Source organism: Narcine bancroftii, chromosome 7, assembly GCF_036971445.1.
Source record: "Narcine bancroftii isolate sNarBan1 chromosome 7, sNarBan1.hap1, whole genome shotgun sequence".
NCBI classification, from domain to species: Eukaryota; Metazoa; Chordata; class Chondrichthyes; order Torpediniformes; family Narcinidae; genus Narcine; species Narcine bancroftii.
This window is the reverse complement of record NC_091475.1, coordinates 179,186,186-179,210,075: the sequence shown is the minus strand read 5'-3', so window position 1 is coordinate 179,210,075 and position 23,890 is coordinate 179,186,186. Positions and strand designations below refer to the sequence as shown.

Genomic DNA, 23,890 nt, shown 5'->3' with positions numbered 1-23,890 from the left:
CCACATTCTCTTTTAATTGCAGTTTGGTTTGAACCCCTTCAATTTTTGCCAACCCTGTTGGAAGACCACAGCGTGGTCATTGAAGATCTGGTTGAGTTCTGGCTGGGTGTTGTCTTCATGGTTGACAGTCAATATTGAACTGATCTCCAGCCAGTCTAGGGGATTGAGTTGTAGACAGTTTCTTCCAAAAGCTGCTGGTTCCTGGGTATCTACAATGTAGAGAGGTGACCGTTTTGGTTGTTGTTGCTTTGTTGTATCTTGACTGTACATTTTCCAAATACTTTGATTTTTGTCTCCAGAAACAGATCTCAGTTTTCACCAGAAGATGTGGTAGCAAGTGTTGCTTTGAATGTAATGGCATTAGAGACACTGCAGCTCCTGTGTTGAGTTCAATTTTCAGAGGTTGGTTGTTTATTTTCAATCGAATATAAATCGCTGTGTTTATTTCATTTATCTTTCGGATATGTAGGACTGCAGCTATTGTTTTATCCTGTTCAGAGCTATTTCCATGGTCATTGTCAGGATTGGCTTTCCCTCCCTGCTAGCGTTCTGACCTCGACTGGGTGGTTGTGAGCATTTTGAGTCCAGCTGCATTTTACTGTTTCTTTAATTGGACTTTGATATGTCTCCTTTTATTGCAGCAATGGTATCTGGAATTTTTGAAGAAATGGTTTTCTGGGCAATGGTTGTATTTCCCACAATGGAAGGAATGTTGGCGGGAAACCTCCTGACTAGAAGGTCTTGTTGGCCCACATCCAAATTTTTGTCTACCATTTCCGAGCTGCAGGCAGTTCTATAAGTGATCTCGAGAGTTACTTCATTGTAACTTGCCAGTAATTTCTGCTTTGCTTGGTGATCTGCCAACCCATCACCAATCTGTCTCAAAGTGCTTGGTTCAGAAACTGCTCGAAGTCACAGTGCTTGAACCATTTATGCAAAGCTGCCAGGTATTCACTTATTGCCTCCCCTGGCATTTGTTTTCTTTCATAGAATCATTGCCTTTCTGCCATAACTGGTGGTCTATGGCTTAAGTGGTTATCCAGTGTTGTAAATAACTCAGTGTTTGTCTTTGTGCCTGGGTCCTCCGGGGACAGCAAAATTTTAAGGAGATCAAATATTTTGCTGCCCATTATACTGAGGAATAGTGCATATTTTTAGTTTACCAGGGTTTCATTAGTATTATGGGTTATGCAGTAGTGGTTAAACTGTTCTACATAATTACCCCAACTTTCATCGGCTTCGTTGAATTCTCCGAACTTTCCCTCTGCCATCTTGGCATGCTTTCGCTTTGATCTTTTGGCGGGAACTTGTGGAGCTCATTAGGTAGTCACTTTTTACTTTTATTCTTTTGCTTCCTTCACCTGGTTGGTGCACGGAGCATGCGTAGGTTTTGTTTTGTTCCTCGTCACCACCGTTAAGTATGCACTTACAAAATTAGGACTCAGAGACGTGGCGCTTTCTCATTCTTTAATACCATCAGACTAACATGACTATTGACATCCAAATTTAGAGAAGATTTGATGCTCAATATCTGATTTGGATTTAAATTTTCAAACTTTGTAAGGACTCTTTTTGAATTATTTTCTAAATCTTTGATTTGGTATTGATGCAGAGCTGTTGTCTAATAAGGTAATTTACTATTGCAACAGAGATTTTTTTCTCTCTATTTGCTTCTGTTTTGGAAGTGGGATTAGATTTTCTTTTATAATAAAATATTGCTATATATTTGGTTTGATTAAGAATGTAGGGTATTGTGGATGAAATAGTATGATCTGAGTGTAGCGAACTCTACTTTTCTATTTTTTGACTTTTTATATGTATTCTTATGTACTCTATTTTTTGATGTGGAATTTCAATAAAAAATATCGAAAAAGAAACAAATAGTTCTGCACTGGAATTTCTCCCTAGATGTTGATTCCCCCCGCCCCCAACAAGAAAGCAAATAATTTGGATTAAAAATTGCTGTGGTCAGCTGAGTCTCTTTCATTACAAAGATTGAGTGGAGAATTCATGATATCTTAGAATATATCATGATATCTGTTCTTAATTGCAGAAGTATTTCTTGGTTAAATAAATTATCTTTAGCCATGAAAAAAATGCAATTTTAGGACCAGTATTAGTCAACATTAAATGTCAAATCACATTTTTCATTCCATTTCCCGTGGTTTTGAGAATGTAACCGTTTCATTTTATTCGAGCTGTTTGCTAACCTTCCCTTGTATTATTTGTGAATCTTGCAAAATAAGGAATGAAAGCAATTCATTTTCATTTTTATTCCATCTCTCCCAGGTTATTGAACATATACTACATTTTCATTTTCAACTTGGTGCCATTGTAATAATCTATTTTTGATGAATCCTGTAAAATAAGAAATTCAATATATTCATAATTAAGAAATCTTGATGACATTTAAAATGTATTTAAAATACTAGAATCAAAAGAAAAATTATTGCTTTGAAACCAAATAAATTGGTTATAGTAAAATATTAAACCTGCATAAATATAAGACATGTTGACATGTGTTATTGTGGTAGGGTGATTACTTCCTTTGCCAGTTTTGAACGCTTCCTTATTTGCAGCATTTGTATCTTCCTCAGTCAATGAAGTTCTCCTGCCTCAACCTTGCTTCAGAGGATTTTGGGGCATATTTTAATGTAAGCAGATTGTTAGAAACTAAAAAGTTCTACATTATTAGAAGCGCCTTCTTTCAGATAAGACTTAGTCAAGTGTGTATATGTATCTTGGAGGTATGTACAGGATATTATGATACTATTAAAAAAAGCCCAGTATCCTGGCAAAAATGTATTTCTCAACCAACACCATTAAATGAAAGACAATTATTCATTTATCATCTCATTGCTATATTCAAGACCTTGGTCTGTGCAAATTGATTATTGTTTCCTGATATTACAATATTGACTATACTGTGAATCACTTTAAAACATCCTTGGATAATGAAAAAAACACTCTCCAAATAAAAGTTGATTCTGGCTAAGATCAGGGAAATAAGACTAAAGAAAATAAATATTTCATTTTAATAGTTTTCATACATATGATGTGTCAACTGTTGAATATTTATTATTTATTTTATATTTATTTGTGGCGGCATGTCACTAGGCAGGTGAATTAGCCCGCTTGTAATCCACGCGGCGGGGCAGCCAGCCAAAATGACGCCGTGGGGGTTTTCCCCTTCTTCTCAGCAGCAGGCTCAGAAGCCAAGTGACGTGGGCGCCCTCCCAGCACGGTTCTCAGCCAGGTCCAGGCTGGGAGTATAATTCCAGCCCAGCAGCCAGCAATAAACCAGTTTTCTGCTCACTGAGCTCAACCCGTCTGGTTGTGTGTTATTGCAGGAGCAGTGTAGCTGCTGTTACAATTGGTGACCCTGACTGGTTCAAACGTCTTTGAACCCAACATGAGTGAACCTGGGATCAGTGCTATAGCTGTCAAGCTACCTGACTTCTGGGTTCAGGAGCCGGAGACTTGGTTTGGCCATGTGGAGGATCAGTTTCACCTCCGCCAGATTTCGTCCGACACGACCAAATTCTACCATGTGGTCACTGTCCTGAACCAAGCCACCACCAAAAGTGTGCTGCACCTTGTTCAGCACCTGCCCGCTGAAGACAAATACAGGACCATCAAACGAGTGCTCACCAAATCCCTCGGACTATCCAGGTGTCAGCGTGCCGCTCAGATGCTGCACCTCAACGCCTTGGGGGACAGGTCCCCAGTGGAGCTGATGGACGAGATGCTTGTGCTCATGGGTGATCACACCAACTGCCCACTCTTTGAGCAAATTTTCCTCAACTATCTGCCCGATGACTTCCAGCCGTTACTGGCCCAAGAAAGCTTTACTGACCTGAGGAAGGTTGCTTAGAAGGCCCAAGTGCTATGGCTCGAGCAATTCCCGGAGGGCTTGGCGGTCCATCAGGTCATAAAGCACGGGCATGACCACACCAAGCCTGCCCCTAGCACTGCGGTAGAACAGCCGGCCCCTGCAGGGGCCACCAAAAGCATAACCAAGTGCACGGCATCTGCTCCGGGCCTCTGCTTCTACCACCAGCGCTGGGGAGCCAAGGCTCGGAAGTGTCATCAGCCCTGCTTGTTCCAGGGAAACAAGCAGGTTGGCTGCTGTTAATGACTGTGGCAGCTGGCCAAGGACACAGCCTCCTCTACCTGCGGGACTCAGTCAGCAGCTGGCGCTTCCTCGTCGACACTGGGGCCCAGATCAGTGTCATCCCAGCCACGGCCATCGAGTCCAAGAACCAACCTCGAGGACCTCCCATCCATGCGGCCAACGCAACAGAGATCTGGATGTATGGGAACAAGACAGTCCACTTCCAGATTGGCCCTTCCAATCACCATCCTGGATGCCAACTTCCTCCTCACCCACGGCCTCCTGGTGGATATTTGAGGTAGATGCCAGGCCGTTCACCTCGACACCTCCCGCACAGAGCAGCCACAGATGGCCACGATCAGCACGCCCAGAGACGAGTTCCAGCAAATCCTGGATGAATTCCCAGCCCTCCTCAGGCCATAGTTCTCCACTGCCTCACCGCGCCACATGGAGGTCCACCACATCCCCACCCAGGGTCCACCGGTTCACCCCAAGGCACGCCGGCTCCCACCCGACAAGCTCCAGGTGGTGAAGGAAGAGTTTTTGCATCTGCTGGAGCTGGAGGTCATTCAGCGCTCTGACAGGCCGTGTGCCTCGCTGCTCCATCTGGTCCCGAAAGCCTCTGGGGGCTGGCGCCCCTGCGGAGACTATCGACAGCTCAACGAGGTGACAGTTCCTGACCATTACCCCATCCCTCACATCCAGGACTTTATGGCCAACCTGCAAAATGTAAGGTTTTCTCCAAGGCTGATCTGGTGTGCGGGTATCACCAAATCCCAGTGCACCCTGAGGATATACCCAAGATGGCCATCATCACCCCCTTCAGCTTGTACGAATTCCTTCACATGCTGTTCAGGCTAAAGAATGCCACTCAGACCTTCCAGCGCCTCATGGACTCAGTGGGCAGGGACCTGGATTTCGTCCTCATTTACTTGGACAACATCCTCGTTGCCAGCAGGGATCGGACGCACATAAGGCCCACCTGTGCACCCTCTTCTCCCGGCTGGTTGACTTCGGCCTCACCATCAACCCAGCCAAGTGCCAGTTCGGGAAAGAGTCCATGCAGTTCCTGGGCCATAACCATCATGGCCAAAGGAGCCATGCCCACCGCTACGAAGGTCGCCGCTTTCAAGGAGTTCCCACGCCAGGACAACCTCAAAGGGCTGCAGGAGTTCGCAGGCATGGTCAACTTCTATAACCGATTCATCCTAGGAGCCTTGCGCATCATGTAGCTGCTATTCGCCCTCATCGCAGCCAAGCACAAAATGCTCACCTGGACCCCAGAGGCCTGCAGTGCATTCGAGGCCACCAAGGATGCCCTCGTGAAGGCTACCATGCTCGCCCACCTGTACACCGATCTGTATATGGCACTCTCCGTCGATGTCTCTGCCACAGCTGTCGGCGCTGTCCTGGAGCAGCAAGTGAATAGACAATGGAAGCCGCTGGCATTCTTCAGCTGGCTTCTCCACCCAGCAGAGCGCAAGTATAGCACCTTCGACTGTGAGCTACTGGGCATGTACCTGTCGGTGTGGCATTTCTGCTGGTGAGGTGATTCGGAACGCTGAAACGGGCGACCCAACCATGCAACAGCGCTCGGGAGCAGGAGTCTGTGGAGGTGTCCGGCATCGGGATCGCCTCAAGCCAACGAGTGGTGCGGTCTACCACCATGAACAGGTAACGGTTGCACCGGGAAAATGTTAAGGGCCTGACTATGTCCACGTGAATGTGGCTGAACCGTTCCCGGACGTGCTGAGAAGAAGTAGCACATGCTACATATTATTCTTCTTCTTCATGCCATCTTGTGTGTTAATTATGCCTAAATCAGTGGTTTTCAAATTGTACCCCTAAACTCACATTCCACCTTTAGCAATCCTTATGCCATATGTGCTCTGTGATTAGTAAGGGATTGCTTAAGGTGGTATGCGAGAGGAAGGAATGTTTGAAAACCACTGTTTGAATCTTACCTAATTGACTTGTGTGCACGGTTTCATAACTGCATAGGAAATAGGCCAATGACAATTTTTCTCAAGCAAAATATTTCAGTAACAATTGGGTCTAGAGCAGAGGCTTTCAACTTATTTTTTCCCCCACACACGCACTACCTTAAGCAATTCCTTACAGAGCAGAGCACTTATGGCATAGGGATTGCTTAAGGTGGAATGTGAGTTGGGGGGGGGGGGGAAGTGTGAAAATCATGGTCTTATATTGTTATTACTGTGTTTGTTAAACTGGGGAGCTGCAGCAAATAGTTCACTAATTTTTTTAGAAAATTTTATTTATAAATTTTTAAAATACATACAAAAAACAACTTACTAAAAACTATACCCTTACTAACCCCCCACCCCTCTCCATACATCCCTCCCCCCATGTTGGAACAAAATACATATTTCAGGTAATTATTGGTAGCTGTGGAGTGTGCCAACCCTTTGCATCTTTAAAATTTTTTTTACATTATATCCAAACCCATTCATTTCAAATATGGAGTTTACATTTTAACAAAAAAAGGATAATTATTCCATAAATTATAAGTAATCTTTTCTAAATAAAGACACAATTTTAGTTCATTATGCCACCTTTGTATATTCAATTCAACATCATTCTTCCACATAACAGCAATACATTTTCTAGCTACAGCTAACCCCAAACTTATAAATGCAATTTGAAATTTATCCAATCATAAACCAGTTGTTAATGAAGTAGTGTAACCCAATAAACACAAAAACAGATCAAGTTGTAATTCAATCTTGAACAAATCTTCCAAAAACTTGATAATTTTTTCCCAAAAATGTTTAACTTTTTCACAAGTTCATACTGAATGTAAGAAAGTACCTTTCTGTATTCCACAACAAAAACACAAATCTGAAGAATTAAAACCGTATTTCTCAGGAGTTGAATACAACTGATGCAAAAGTTATAATTAACTAAACTATATCTCACATTAATTAATTTCACAACACTGTCTACACACATATTGATCCATTCCTCCTGAGATAACATATAGATAAATCCTTCTCCCACTTATTCTTCATTTTATATAAATCAACCTTAACCATCTTCTCTTGTATCGAAGTGTACATATCAGAAATACAAATAGTTTACTTGTAGTGGTACATATGACAGTAAACATCCATTCATTTATCCGCTAACCTTGCTACATCTTTAAATTTTGACCAATCCCTTTCTACCTTACCCGTTCTTTCTTACTTTATTCTTTACCTATCCAAAATTTTATGTTTGACTCTTAATTTACTCTTTCTAATTGTTCTACCCCTTCATCCTCTAAAGTTCTCGTAATTTAACTCCATTATTTACTTCTCCAAAAACTTTGTCTCTTTTTTTCCTCCACCTCACCTGTGTTATTTAAATGCTAACCTGCAGCATATTATGCCAATGGGATTGTGGATGCACTAATTGTAATTTTCCAAAATTTCATAGATTGGACGGTGGTAAATGTAACCCATCATTTAAAGGAATGGTCCAAGAAAACAGAATAGTTGCTATCTGGAACACTATGCCAAAGGACATAGTGCAATCAAATACAATTGATATGTTTAAGAGGCATTTGAGGAGACACTTGAAAAGGCTCTCAAACATCGGAAGTTTATGGTATATGGCTCTTATGTTAAGTAAGTTTGGCTACCCCTGTATTAAACTCCCTTTAGATAGCGCCAGATTTGAACCCAGGTCACTGCTGCTGTAATAGATTTGCACTAATTGGTGCACTAACCATGCCGCCCAGGTGGGTAAAGAGGTTGATATATGCTGAAGAGCCTGTTTCTGTGCTTTACTATTTTCTGGCTATTGCTCCAGATCAATTAGCTTGACACACGTAGAAGGGAAATTGCTGTGGATTCTAATTATTAAGGAAGTGATGGCAGAACGCTTTCAAAAAATAGTATTAGGCAAAACAGCATTAATTTCTTTAAAAATTGAGTATGTAGCAAGCAGAGCATGATGGTTTTTGCAATTTTACTAAAGAAAATTGTCGCAAATGGTATGAGAAAAATGTATACTGGTGTAGTTTGCGGAACAGACTGAAAATGGAAAGCAGGTTTCAGGGGCTTTGACAAGTAGGGTGCAGGAATTCTATTGGTGTCTGCAGCCAGGGATCACATGATCAAAATAGAGGGTCATCCATTCAGGACTTGGATAGGAGAAATATCTTCATTTTGAGCATGGTGAATAGAGATAAAATTACAGCTCTTTATTGACTATAGTTTGGCATTTAGCACTATCATCTGCTCAGAACTGATCAGCAAACCCCAAGACATGGGACTCAACAACCCAACGTGTAATTGCCCACAGGAAAAAAAATATTCTCAGGGTTATATGTGATGTCATGTACTCTGACAATAAATCTGAAATCAAAGGCTGTGAAGGCTCTCGAGCTGAGTATATTTAAGGCAGATTCATAGAATTTTGGGCATTAAGTGTAGTAAAGTGGACTCATGCAGGAAGGTAGCACTGAACAAAAAATCTATGTTGATCTTTTTGGATGGCAGAGTTGCTACAAGGGGCATATGACCCACTCATTCTATTTCTATTATTTGATCATTCATACTGGCTATTACCTTCCTTGGGTAATAATGCTACGATTTAGAAAGGTTTACATTTCCATTGATAGCATCAAGATTGATTCTGGTACTTTTGAATTTGTTTTGCTCTGTGAAAAGATAAATCTCACTCTCACACAACATTGTTATTTGCAACCATTAGAGAATATAAAGGTTTGCCTGTAAGAAGAAATGGAACTTGCAACTGTGGTCAAAGTTATTATTGGTTTCGATTTGAGTCTAAAGGAATTGAAAAAAAATTTTGTGCTGAAGATTGAAAGTTAGGAAAGTAATGGGTTTAGTTGTCCTCTTGTTAGAACCTCATATTTTATTTAGTAACCACACTTCAAGGGTTGCAATAGGGGTGCAAAACACGCACACACACAGTTCATAGCATTTCCTGACAGCCTGGCACCTGGAAGTAACAAAGTTAATGGTTTGTAAAATCTAAATAGGTCATATGCATTAAATGGTAGGCTATTGAGATGTGCAGAGCAACAAAGGGATTTAGGAGTTGTGGTAAATAGTACCCTCAAGGCTGATACTCAGGTAGATGGTGTGGTGAAGAAGGCATTTGGAATGTTGGCCTTCATAAATCGGAGTATTGAATTCAAGAGTAGGGAGGTTATGATGAAATTGTACAAGGCATTGGTGAGGCCAAGTTTGGAGTACAGTGTGCAGTTTTGGTCACCAAATTATAGGAAAGATATAAACAAAATAGAGAGAGTACAGAGAAGGTTAACGAGAATGTTGACAGGATTTCAGGGTTTGAGTTACAGGGAAAGGTTGTGCAGACTAGGGCTTTTTTCTCTGGAACGTAGAAGATTGAGGGGGGACTTGGTAGAGGTGTTTAAGATTTTTAAAAGGGACAGACAGGGTAAATGTGGTTAGGCTTTTTCAATTAAGAGTGGGGGAGATTCAAACTAGAGGGCATGGTTTAAGATTGAAGGGGGAATATTATAAGGGGAACATGAGGGGAAATTTCTTTACGCAAAGGGTGGTAGGGATGTGGAATGAGCTTCCGGCAGACGTAGCTGAGGCGGGATCATTGGTTACATTTAAGGATAGACTGGATAGTTACATGGAGAGGAGAGGACTGGAAGGGTATGGACCGGGTGCTGGTCAGTGGGACTAGGAGGGTGAGAATTTGTTACGGAATGGACTAGTAGGGCTGAACTGACCTGTTCTGTGCTGTAAGTGGTTATATGGTTATATGGTTATAAAAAACAATGGTTGTTACTTCAGGAAGAAAGACAAGATGGGACATTTACAGGTCATATGACTTGTGCTTTGGGAAATTGAAGCAGAAACTGAAGGCATTAGTGATCAAGCAAATCATGTGATTGAGACACTTGAAGCAAGTTTGGTAATAAGTAATCAGAGATCTGGAAAAGACAGAAATGAAGTAACTTTGTGTAAAATGAACACTTCTGTTGTTTCTTCTTGTCAGGGGAAAACTGATCTACTGTGACCGTTGTACTGGTCACTTTGAGTTACAAATTTGGGTAAAAAGAAGCAGGAGAATTGCTTCATTGGATCGTAACCATTCTAATGGTCATTTTGGCTAACCCTTGCCTGGGTCTTTGAAAGCCTCAAGGAGGTCACATATTTCATTTTCCCTGACGCAAGGAAAAGAGGAGTTGTGAGAACCATTTGTATGAAAAGACATTTCTCTGGAAGCGACTCCACTAGGATTTGTGAGTTAAAGGCAGTCTGATCACACAGTCTTACCTACTTCGTAATTACTTCTGAACAACAGTTTAAAAATTCTGAGTTTCAACACAGGATTTCTAAGACTGAGCTTTGGGAATTGACTTTCGAGAATTGTGCCTAAACTGTAATGGTTTGGGGTAATCCACATACACACAAGTATATTTGTTCTTAGTTGAGGTTAAGTTTAGATTTAAATGAGATGTTATTAGTAATTATTAATAAAAATATGGTTTTAAAAATAACATTGCCCTGCTGAATTTCTATTGCTGCTGGACTATGACATATCACTCTAGATCTATATATTAGCTTCCAGTTTTAAAATCTGATGTAAGACAAATGAGAGGCACTAAAGAGTGTAAATTATTCAGAAATCTGCTCTATGATGGGAATGTCAACATGATAAAAAGTAGTGTAGAAGAGGGAACTGGGCAACTGAGAATGTGAGGTTTACAAGAAGCTAGTTAGCAGTTTTCAGAAAGTAGAAAATAGAAATTTGATCAGAAAGACTTTGAGATCCTGTGTGATTTTGGAAGATACCAGTAGTGCTGTGACAATTGAAGAACAATGAAACATCATGAGTATGACTATTTAGAGTGAGGTGGCAGCCAGCAGTAAACCCAATGTTATTTTGTTCCATTTATCTGAGATACAGTTGGGGAAAGTGAAGTGTCATTAATTGGAGTGAAGCACACACAATGAATGGAATTTAGAGAATCAAAAGATGCATTTGAGTTGTTATGGACCTTGACTATTTTGTTTTTTGACTGAGGACTGGACTGAAATTACTGCTGCAGTTTTGACAGCTGGAGTGGTGCTAAACAAACACTGGGAAATTTTGACTGCTGTCAAAGCTCGGGAACCATATGCTAGAAGTCTGTGGGCTCACAGGAGAGTGAGCCTGCAGCTGCTAACTTCCCCACCAATGGGGAAAGCGAGGCAGCGCTGGGCAGTTTAAAAAGCCCAACGCGCTAGTTTTGAGAGAGATTAGTCAGTGGAATGTGTGGGATTGACCAGTGCCTCTCCTGCCCCCTTCCAAACAAGAGGATTCATGTACCAACAGGGCACTTGTGAACCCTAAGGAGGGCTTTGGAGAGTCACCAGACCACTCAAGTTAAGTTGTCCAAGGAAGAGGACTCATGTGCCAGAAGGGCACTTGTGAACCCCAAGGAGGGCTTTGGAGGGTCACCAGACTACTCAAGACAAGGTGTCCAAAGAAGAGGACTAGCATGCCAGAAAGGCACTCGTGAACCCTAAAGTAGGCTCCTGAGGTGTGAACCTCATATAGTGACCAGGAGGTCATTGTTGAAATTCCTGGATAAAAGAAGGGAAGGGCGGTGGTAGCCCTATTCGAACTCCAAGGCAGTCTTGTGTTCCCCTGACAGACTTGACATGACTGATGTGAGGGTTTTGGGGTTTTTTTTTGGTTTTGGGAATTTTGGTGATTTTTGGGGCATTTCAGTCTGGACTTTAATGGTCTGTTTTTTTTTCCACATATACTGTATAATAGTCTGATGTTGATATAGAGTTGCCATTAAGGCTGGTGTTCAGGTGTTAAGTTTATTGAGTTAATTCTGTTTTTGTTAGTTTGGTTAACTCATTCGTTGTGTGCCTCCTAATTGCTGCTGGAGAGTGTAACAGAGTGAATACAATTGATCAAGCCAATAAATTATATTTGTATATGTGAATTAGTGGAATCCAAAGTATTAATTGTCAGCAAATGAATGCATTCTTGCAAATTTACTTAATACTGTATACTAATACAAGATGTTCCACCACTCCTCCATCATCTTTTTTTCTTTCTCTAGATTGACCTTTCCAATCCACCTGCACCACCTCTGTTTATTACACACCACAAATCTTCATTCCTTGCTGCTCTATACAATGTTACAGATTTCCTTTTCATTCTTATCTTCTTCTAAGTGCTCCATCATAATTTCCTGAAAAGGCTTATCACTCAAAGGCAATACTGTTCCCTGACTTGACTATTTTGTTTTTTGACTGAGGACCTGACTTGTAAAATATTCCCACGTAATCTTAAAATCATGATCATCCGTCATGTCGTGGTTTCTAAGATAAACCACTTCCATATTCTTATGAAATGTTTTGCCTGTTTAACCATTATCTATCATGAGGAGTAACAAAATATAATGAATAAATGGTTGAGCAACAAATCTCAGTGCAGTATTGAATAAAATGCAATTTAAAGCATTACCATGACTTTTTTTGTGCTGTTTGCTTATGGTTCATGATCAATCTGATGTAATAATTATAGTTGGTTTGCCGTTTTTGATCTCCTTGTCCTGATTTTGTTAACAATCATTTATATTGTGTTTGTCTTGTACACAGGATCCTGTTTCCCTGAGAACAATGAAACCGCTTTTTTCTGTTGAGCCAATTGTTGCTCTTTACATCTTGGCTAATATGGCATGTAATATCTTAATTCAGCAGTATATTTATCGTCAGATATGGGAAAATGAAAATAACAGCAGCTACAATGAGAATAAAAATAGTTCAAACTGCTACCAAAACCACAGTAGCCACACAAAGCAACAGGTCAGTATTTTTTTAATATCTGTTCTATTCACTTGCAATTTAAGTGGAATTATAAATTCCTTCCTGTAATAATATCACGATTATTTATCACTATTACCAATATATATGTAGGATCTGCCTACAACTTTTAAAAAATTACTTTATTACTTGTGTTTGAGTTTGGCTAAGACTAAATGAGCTATTATAAATTAGAAAATGAAGACGAATTTAACTCTAAAATATATACAGGTACACCTAACATTTAACAAATAAACATCTATTCATATAATCCTTTTAACATTTAACAAATAAACATCTATTCATATAATCCTTTTAACATTTAACAAATAAACATCTATTCATATAATCCTTTTAACATGGTAGATGTGTCTGGTCACTTGAGTACATTCATTCAAATATTGACACCAAAAACCATACAGAAATATTTGAAATTCAAAGTACAGACAGTGTTCTAAAAATATTTGGGCAGGGGTGTGAAACAGAGTAGGAGAGAGAAAAATTAAATATGATAGGTTTTGAGTAAATGCAGGTCCAGACAAATAAGATAAGGGAAAGAAAATACAGAAGAAAAAGTCAAAAGGCAAGATGTTCTTCCATTTGTTTTAGTGAAAGGCTTTGAAGATAGGAGAGGAAGTGGTGTTAAAAATTAAAATAACAGCCAACTTTATTTCAGGAATCACACTGTAATTTAAAGTAACAAGTGCAAGGATGAGGTTTTCAGCAATAGGTGGAAATTAGTGATAGAAGATATAAGGCCCAAACCACAGCTTTGAGATGGTAGAATGTCATTTTTGTGAAGAGTCTCATTCAGGCTCTGAAATTGTCCATTGTCAGTAATGAAACTCAGTGATCAGGATCAGTAGTTTGTGATGATTTTTGCAGTGTTCCTGATGATCTGACTAATTGTTTCCCTGTGGCGGCATGCTGCCACAATGATCAAGCTGGTGCTTCGGGCAGCGACCACAACTAAAAGCCAGCATTCCGCACAGCAGCACTGGCCCTGACAGGTGAACTGGTGGATGGGCGGCAAGGGCAGCTTAAAGGCCAGCGATCCCAAAATGGCATTGGCCTTGCTGTACAGCCAACAGTCAGAGACAGCACGCAGGGAAGAAGGAATTGTTATGCAAGAAGGTACCTGCGCATGGGAAACCAGTCTTTGTGATGCAGGTCATAACAAGCAAAAGGGGGAATGGCAGGAACACAGCGAGTATAAAAGTCAGGTCTGAACCCCTAATAAAACACAGAGCTTAATCTGACTACACTACGTCTGCGTATCTTCTTTCAAGCAGTATGTGACTACAATTGGTGACCCCAATGATTTAGATGGCATCTAAATCCAACGATGAGCGAACTGGCAGCAGTCCACACAATCGCTCTCAAGCTGCCGACCTTCTAGACAAATAAACCACACGTGTGGTTTGACCAGGCTGAGGCACAGTTCCAGATCTGGCAGATCAGAGCAGACTCCATCAGGTACTACCACGTGGTGAGCGCCCTGGACCAGGATATGGCAAGCTGGGTGGCTACCTTCATCCAGAAACCCCCATCGGAAGGCACATACACTACCTTCAAGGTCTTGCTTATCAAGAGCTTTGGGCTCTCAAGGCGAGGGAGAGGGTCACGTCTGCTCCACTTGGATGACTAGGGGACAGGCCCCCGTCAGCTCTCATAAATGAGATGCCGGCCCTCCTGGGCATACATGAACCCTGCATCATGTTCAAGCAGGCATTCCTGGAGCAACTGCCTGAGGACATCTAATTGCTCCTGGCAGAAGCTGACTTCGGTGACCCCAAGAAAGTCGCAGCAAGAGACTGCTCTGCTGAGAGTGCTCTGCATCCACAGCCAGACTCATCAAGAAAACAGCAGCCCCACAGAGGAGGCAACCCCAATGACCAGTGATGCTACTTCCACCAGAGATGGGGCTCTGGAGCTCGCTGGTGCAGACCACCATGCATGTTCCAGGGAAACACCGGGGCCACCCGTCACTAATGGCCACGACGCTGACCAATAAAACAGCCTCCTGTATCTCTGGGACTGCCAGCCTGAACCACATTTTCTCGTGGATACAGGAGCAGAGGTCACCATCCTGCCTCCGTCAGGACAAGATACCAGTAATATACAGTCAGGCCCCATGCTAAGGGCTGCCAACAACAGCATGATTCAGACCTATGTGACTCACAAGGTCCAGTGCATTTTGGAGGCAGCCTTTTCTCATAGATGTTCATGCTGGCCACAGTTCGAATAGCTGCTCCTTGGGGAAGATGTCCTGCGCACACATAGCCTGCTCATGGACCTTAAGTGTCAGAGATTGGTCCACGCCAAGACTTTCCAAACCGTACTCCTCAAAGATGCCAAGTTCCCAGCACTCCACCCGGACTCTGTGCAGCAATCAACCGACAAATATGCCAAGGTCATGGCTGATTTCCCAGCAGTGCTTATCCTCCTCCAATTCATCACAGTGATGCCCCAGCATTGGAGTACAGCACCATATCCTGGTCCATGGCCCACCACTCCACACAAGGGCAAGATACCTTCCTCCAGAGAAGCTCCAGCTGGCAAAGGAAGAATTCAAGAAACTGGAGGAGCTCGGCATCGTATGGCGGTCAGACAGCCCATGGACTTCTCCCCTTCATATGATGCCAAAAGCCACTGGGGGCTGGAGACCATGCAGCGACTACTGCCAGCTCAATGAGGCACCACACAAAATCGATACCCTGTGCCACACATCCAGGACTTTGCAGCTAACCTGCATAGGGAAAAGATCTTTTCCAAAGTGGTCCTTGTCTGGGGATATCTATTATCAGATCCCAGTGCACCTCAGTGATATCCCCAAGGCCGTTATCACCCCGTTCGGCCTGTTCAAATTCCTTCGTATGCTGTGTGGGCTGAAGAACACGGAACAGAACTTTCAGTGACTAATGGACGCAGTGGGCCGAGACCTGGAAAGCACCTTCGTACACCTGTACGACATCCTCGTGGGGAGCAGGAACCAACAAGAACACATGATGCACCTCCGCAACCTCTACACCCGAATGAGCAAATTTGGCCTGTCGATCAATCCACCAAATGGTAGATCAGGTTGGAGATCATCGACTTCCTGGAGCATAGGATAACCAGGGAAAGAGTCACACCACTACTCAGCAAAGGAGAGGCCATCCGGAAGTTCCCTAGGCCCAGCATGACCCAAAGGACTATGGGAGTTCGTGGGGATGATCAACTTCTTCATCCCCTCAGCTGCCCAGATCATGTGGCTCTTGTTCGCCCAGATGGCAGGCAAGGCGAAGGACATCACCTGGGATGAGGAGTCAGCGGAGGCTTTCATGAAGGCCAAGGAAGCCCTGGCAGGTGTGGTTGTTTAGGCACACCCCAGGGCAAACGCTCCAATGGCCCTGATGGTGGATGCCTCGGGAACGGCGATTGGCGGAGTTCTGGAGCAGCTGATCAAAGGAAGTTGGCAGCCGCTGGCTTTCTTCAGCAAACATCTGCAGCTTCCAGAACTGAAGTACAGAGAGCTACTGATGCTGTACTTAGCCATTTGCCTCATCAGATACTTCTTGGAGGACAGGTCTTTCATGGCCTTCATAGTCCACGAGCCCCTGACTTTCACCTTGGCTAAAATCTTGGATCCCTGGTCGGCCTGCCTGCAATGACACCTGTCTTACATCTCCGAGTGTACCACAGATGTAAGGCACGTCTCCAGCAAGGATAACATGGTGGCTGATGCACTGCCCAGACAGAGTATCCAGGCAACATCAACAGGAGTGGACTTCGTGGTACTGGCAGAGGTGCAAGACATCCTAGTCAGCACAGGTAATACAACCATCCTGCGCGACGTGGCCACAGGCCAGGTCAGACCTATAGTCCCAGCAGTTTGGAGACGGCAGGTTCTTGATTCCATCCAAGGGCTGGTTCACCCATCCATCAGGACCACGGTCTGGGTGGTGGCCAGCAAATACATGTGGCATGGATTGCGAAAATAGGTCAGCGGGTGCGTGAAGGTGTACATGCACTGCCAAACCACCAAGGTATAGCAGCATTTCAACTACATCCACGTAGACATAATAGGACCCTTTCCAGTATCCCAGGGTTTCTGCTACCTGTTCATGATGGTTGACTGCTTCACCAGGCGGCCAGAAGTAGTCCCGCTGGCAGACATGTCCACAACCTCGTGCACCAGTGCTCTCATCTCGTTCTGGGTGGCATGGTTTGGATTATCGTCCCACATCACATCCGACAGAGGGGCCCAGTTCACCTCAAGCCTGTGGTCCAACCTCGCCAGCCTATGGGGCACCCAGCTGCACCAGGCAACAGCCTACCACCCACAGTAAAACTGGTTGGTGGAGCGCTTCCACGTACACCTCAAGGCTGCGCTCGTGACCAGACTCAAAGGACCTAACTGGGTAGACGAGCTACCATGGGCACTGTTGGGGATCTGCACAACACCCAAGGAAGACCTCAACACCTTTTCGGCCGAACTCATCTATAGCGCTCCACTCGTGGTCCCAGGGGAATTCGTATCATCCCAAGAAGGACAGCAGGATGACTCGGTAGTGTTCCTCCACAGATTGAGGGAAAAAGTCGGCAACCTGGCCCTGACCACCTTTTAGACACTGATACATGAGGACCAACATACCCAAAGGCCTACAGGTCTGTGAGTATGTTTTCATTCGGAGAGGTCCATATCGTTCACTGCTGCAGAGGCCAAAACAATGGAGTTACGTTTGAGCTGGAGGTCAGAGGCAAGATGGAGGTCTTCATAGACATAACATAACATAACATAACAATTACAGCACGGAAACAGGCCATTAGGCCCTTCTAGTCCGCACCGAACCAAACACCCCTTTCTAATCCCACCTCCCTGCACAATGCCCATAACCCTCCATCTTCCTCTCATCCATATACCTGTCCAACCTTTTCTTAAATAATACAATTGACTCCGCCGCCACTATTTCTCCCGGAAGATCATTCCACACAGCTACCACTCTCTGAGTAAAGAAGTTCCCCCTCATGTTACCTCTAAACCTCTGCCCCTTAATTCTTAACTCATGTCCTCTTGTTTTAATCCTTCCTCCTCTTAACGGAAATAGTCTATCCACATCCATTCTGTCTATCCCTTTCATAATCTTAAATACTTCTATCAAATCCCCTCTCAACCTTCTACGCTCCAAAGAATAAAGACCCAATCTGTCCAATCTCTCCCCATACTCCAGATGCTTAAACCCAGGCAACATTCTGGTAAACCTTCTCTGCACTCTCTCCACTCTGTTTATATCCTTCCTATAATTAGGCGACCAGAACTGCACACAGAACTCCAAATTAGGCCGCACCAACGTCTTATACAATCTCAACATCACCTCCCAACTCCTATATTCCATGCAATGATTGATAAAGGCCAGCATACTAAAAGCCTTCTTCACCACCCTATTCACGTGAGTTTCTACCTTCAGGGAACGATGTACCGTCACTCCTAAATCTTTCTGCTCTTCTGTATTCCTCAATGCTCTCCCATTTACCACATATGTCCTATTCTGATTCTTCTTACCAAAATGAAGCACCTCACACTTATCAGCATTAAATTCCATCTGCCATTTTTCAGCCCACTTTTCTAAGCAGCCCAAATCCCTCTGCAATCCTTGAAAACCTTCTTCATTATCCACTATTCCACCTATCTTAGTATCGTCTGCATATTTACTAATCCAATTCACCACCCCATCATCTAGATCATTAATGTATATAACGAACAACAATGGGCCCAATACAGATCCTTGAGGCACACCACTGGTCACCGGCCTCCAACCTGACAGACAATTATCCACTACCACTCTCTGGCCTCTCCCTTTCAGCCAATGTTCAATCCATTTATCTATCTCAAAATTTATACCTAAAGACTGCACCTTCCTAACTAACCTTCCATGTGGTACCTTATCAAAGGCCTTACTGAAGTCCATATAGACAACATCCACTGCGCTACCCTCATCCACATTCCTAGTTACCTCTTCAAAAAATTCAATCAGATTGGTCAAACATGACCTTCCTCCCACAAATCCATGTTGAGTGCTCCTGATCAGACCCTGTCTATCCAGATTTTTATAAGTACTATCTCTAAGAATTTTCTCCATTAATTTACCTACCACAGACGTCAAACTTACAGGCCGATAGTTGCCAGGCTTCCTCCTTGAACCCTTTTTAAATAACGGAACCACATGCGCAATGCGCCAATCCTCCGGCACTATCCCCATATCTAATGACATTTGAAAAATTACCGCCAGAGCCTCTGCTATTTCCTCCTTCACTTCTCTCAATGTCCTGGGGAAGATCCCGTCTGGTCCCGGAGACTTATCCACCTTTATATTCTTCAAAAGCCTTAAAACTACACCTTTTGTAATCTCTATATTCCCCATATTTACCCAATTTGCTTTTTTTATCCCACATCTCCCAATATCCTTCTCCTTAGTGAATACCGAAGAAAAGAAACTGTTCAATATCTCCCCCATTTCTCTAGGTTCCACACACAGTTTTCCACTCTGATTTTCTAAGGGACCAATTTTGTCTCTAGCTTTCCTCTTACCATTAACATATTTGTAGAACTCTTTTGGATTAGTTTTCACCCTGCTTGCCATAGTTTTCTCGTACCTTCTTTTAGCTTTCCTAATTCCTCTCTTAAGATTCCTCTTACATTCAATGTATCTTTCAAACATCTCCTTAACTCCATGCTTCTTATATCTAATGTACGCCTCCCTTTTTCTTCGAACCAAGTTTCCAATATTCCTTGAAAACCACGGATCTCTCAAACCTTTTGCCCCTCCTTTTAACCTAACACTCTCAAAATCTGATCTTTAAAAGACTTCCATCTCTCTACTACATCCTGCCCATAAAACAAATTGTCCCAATGCACACCCTGCAAGTCCTTTCGCATCTCCTCAAATCTAGCTAAAGCTGACACACCTGGACTCTGTGTGCCCAATTGAGACACCAGCACCACATCGGAGAGGCAGGCCACCAAAGCCTGCAGAGGTTCTGCAATCAAGCTGGCGTCCTGGGCGGCGAGCGCAACTAAAAGCCAGCAGCTCGCGGAGCAGCACTGGCTCCGACAAGCAGATGGATGGCAAGGGCAATTTAAAGGCCATTGACCCCAAAGCGGCACTGGCCTTTCTGCCCAGCCAACAGTCAGGGACAGCACGCGGGGAAGAAGGGATTGTTATTCAAGAAGGTACCCACGCACGGGAACTCTGCCTTTGTTATGCAGGTCGTGACATAAGCAAAAGGGGGAAACAGCAGGAACGCGTCAAGTATAAAAGTCGAGTTATAGCCCCTAATAAAACACAGAGCTTTACCTGACTACACTACGTGTGTGTGTCTTCTTTCGAATAGCACGCAGTGTGGTGGTACACCACCAGCCTACTGCAGGGCACAACCTCTGTACCTGCAGGAGTGTAAGGGGACAGGACAACACCCGGCCACCTGTCAATCAGGTGTCAATCACCCTCCGGGATATAAGCCTCCCAAGGCCTCACTCAGAGTTGCTGCAGCCACAGCTCTGTGGAAGTCTTTAAAGATTAAAGCCTATTGTACAGTCTTTATCTTTAGTGTGTGTCTGATTCTGGCTAACAGTGCACCACATGCAGCTACATCCCATTCCTAATTGTCTTTGTTCTTGAACCATTGAAGCATGTATAAACAATGAATTTAGGATTTTTGCCCAGTAAGAATGAAGTCATAATGTGTGTCCTGGTCTGGTGGATGTGCCACTTTTAGGGGAATGTGGTTATGCAGTGTGTTCTTTTGATTAAACAGATTATCGTTGTATTACACAAGTTGCTAAAAGAGTAGATGTGTAACTTGTAATTGGAAAATTTCAGATTTACTATCAGAGTAAATACATGTTACCAAGTACAACCCTAAGATTAATTTTTCCTGCAGGCGCAACAAATTACCCCTAATTGGTCGTGCAAAAATAAACTTTACACAGTGTAAGCCTATAAACAAATAAAAGAATTGCAAACAGATGACAAATGTAAACAAACTGTGCAATACAGTGAGAACAAAGAAAATCAATCTGTAAAGTGCACAAGTAAGAGTCCTTAATAAGTCTCTAATTGACTTTGTCATTTAGGATTCTGATGGTAGAGGGTTAGCAGCTGTTCCTGAACTTGGTGGTGCAAGTTTTGTGGCACCTATTACTTCTTTCAAGATGGCAGCACAAGAACAAAGCATGTTCTGGGTGGTGTGGGTATTTGATGATTGCTGATGCCCTCCAACAGCAGTGTTCCATGTAGATGTACTCGATAGTGGGGAAGGTTTTGCCTGTGATGTCCTGAGCTGTGTCCACTACCTTTTGCAGGGCTTTATGCTTAAGGGTATTGATATTCCCATATCACACTGTGATGCAGCCACTCAGGGTTTCCAGGGTTTCTGGTGTCATACCAAATGTACACAAACTCCCGAGGAAGCTGACGTGCTTCTTCGTGATGCCATTTGTGAGTTGGGTCCAGGAAAGATCCTCAGAGATAGTGATTCCCAGGAACTTAAATTTGCTTACCCTCTCTACCTCTGATCCCCCAATGATCACTGGATTTATGATCACTGGCTTTCATTTCCTGAAGTCAATAATTAGCTCCTTAGTTTTGGTGACATTTGAGTGCAAGGCTGTAGTGGTGCACCATTCAGCCAAGTTTTCAATCTCCATCCTGTAAAACTAATAAAGTGGAGTGATTTGTCCTTTGTGATGAGGAGCTGCATCGGTGTCAATTGCATCTATTCAGGCAAATGGAAAGCATTATTCACACTCTCACATGTACTTTCTTGTTGGTATAACATAGATAGTTAGGTGATGAGCTGCTAACTGTAAAATAGCTATTCTCTCACCAGCTGGGGTAGCCATGGTGTTTGTGGCTATTTTTCTTGGTCAGTAGGAACAATAGGATCTTAATGGTGGGATGAATGGTGATGGCATTGCTAAGATTATCCAGTCAATTTGTTGGATCTCTTGATGAAGCAAGTAAATATCAGGTATTTGTGTGGCAGAAATGTTATCCAACCTGTTGACTAAAATGTGATATTAAACAAGTTAAACCACTATAGAAAGACATTGTGTGAATAGTATATCATTTACCCTGTTTCTAGACTCAGGAAATACTGTATGTGCATTGCCAGTGATAATTCAAGATTAATCTGACAAATAACACTTATATAAATCATACACTGTCAAGCATGATATTTAAATCATAAAATATTCAGTTAAACTGAAGCAAACAGAAGCATTTTCAGTTTATTGTATAAAGAATAAAATAGCATTTCTGTGGCACCTTTACCATAGATTAAATATTGGGACAGATCTCTGCATTAGTGGAAACATTGATTTCTTACTAATATTTTCACTTTTACTTTGAGACATAAAAGAGTGACCTCAGTTTTCCAACTGACCTCTGTCATCCTCTTTACTCTGTCTTGATAAAGGTTTCTGGGTGGAAACATTAACCATTCTTTTTCTCCCACTGATGATGATCAATCTGCTGAGGTTCCTCTTTTGCTCCTGATTCCAGCATCTACAGTTTCTCACGTGTCAGCTGTTTGTTAACATGTTAATGCTCGTAATGTTTGGTTTAATTGAAGTTGGAAATTGAATTACACACTTAGAATAGAATGCACAAATGCTGCTCTACTGACGATTTCATAATACAGACCCTATCAATAGTGAATGGAGATGGTTGCTCATTCATTTGAAATACTTCTTATCTTTTTTAAAACTTTCGATGTGATTTTTGATTCTTTGTTTTCTTTCTAGGTGATCCAGGAAAATGCTTCTCGATATTTTATGTACATGAATTTGGTACAGCTTGTTCCTAGCCTAATTACTACTTTGATTCTGGGTGGATTCAGTGACTGCTATGGGCGCAAACTATTTGTCCTACTTCCTTCTATTGGAGCTCTGATTAACAGCCTGGCTGATCTAGCAGTGGCCTACTTTTCTTGGTCTATTTATGTCCTTTTTGTACCAGCGGCTCTTACTGCATGTTTTGGTGGCTTACCAGCTTTGTTTGGTGGAGCCTTTGCTTATGTGGCAGATGTTTCTACCAGAAAGCAAAAAAATATGCGTATGGCATTGCTCGATATGATTGTTGGAGTAATGGGTGGTGTAGGGGCACTTTCATCTGGGTATTTCTTAAAGGCAGCAGGCTTCAATTGGCCATTTTTGACCATCACCTTGATTAATTTGGTCAATATTATTTATATCATCTTCTTCTTTAAAGAGAGTGTCGAGGTGTCAAGAGGTGAGGAAAACCAAAAATTGTTCTCTGATAATTGTAAAGAAATACTATCCAGGGTCTTAATTATTTTTGCTACTTCTGATTTTAGAAAACGTGTTCAAATTGGCTTGTTGCTTCTTGCTATTGCAACATTTTCCATTGCTGAATTTGGTAGTTTAGGACTTTATACTCTGTATGAATTAAATACACCTCTTTGTTGGAATGAAGTCCTGATTGGAGCTGGCTCTGCTGCAGAGTTGTGCATATTTTTGCTAAGTTTTTGTGGAGTGGCAGTGTTTTCCTACCATTTTAGAGACATTTTTATTGTTTTTATTGGAACACTTTCCTTTGCTGGAGGAATGATTATGGCTATCTTTGCCACAACGACTCTTCTTATGTTTTTGGGTAGGTTAAACTTTTTTATTATTCTTAAAGTTGTATGTGATTATTAAGGAAAATTAACAGAATAGTTGAACATATGAATAGTTATTTCTCAAAACTTTATTTGTGACCCCTGGTTCCTTCCCAATTCCTATTGTATTGAACCAACAAATTTTAAAGTCGCTTGTGCTGATATAAGTCCTGAATGTTATAAATTAAATGTGGAAATGCTACTGACAATAATGAAAGGATACTGAGAGAATTGCTTATTAACATGCTTATTTGTGCAACATTATGCAATTGGCTGTTGTGTTTGCGAGACAAATAAC

At 42.4% G+C, this 23,890-nt stretch overlaps 1 protein-coding gene across 8 annotated transcripts in view; it reads left to right on the top strand.

Annotated features, from left to right (window-relative positions):
* LOC138739451 (lysosomal proton-coupled steroid conjugate and bile acid symporter SLC46A3) overlaps positions 1-23,890 on the top strand; it is a 57,226-nt gene that overhangs the window by 20,768 nt on the left and 12,568 nt on the right. For 6 of the 8 annotated variants that reach the window (XM_069891529.1, XM_069891528.1, XM_069891530.1 and 3 more), the window contains 2 exons: positions 12,727-12,933; positions 22,718-23,585. In XM_069891529.1, the coding sequence (XP_069747630.1) occupies positions 12,748-12,933; positions 22,718-23,585 (1,054 nt within the window). In that variant the 5' untranslated portion in view covers positions 12,727-12,747. Of the gene's footprint in view, positions 1-299; positions 403-12,726; positions 12,934-22,717; positions 23,586-23,890 lie in introns of all 8 variants that reach the window. The other 2 variants (XM_069891532.1, XM_069891531.1) reach the window with 1 other exon arrangement.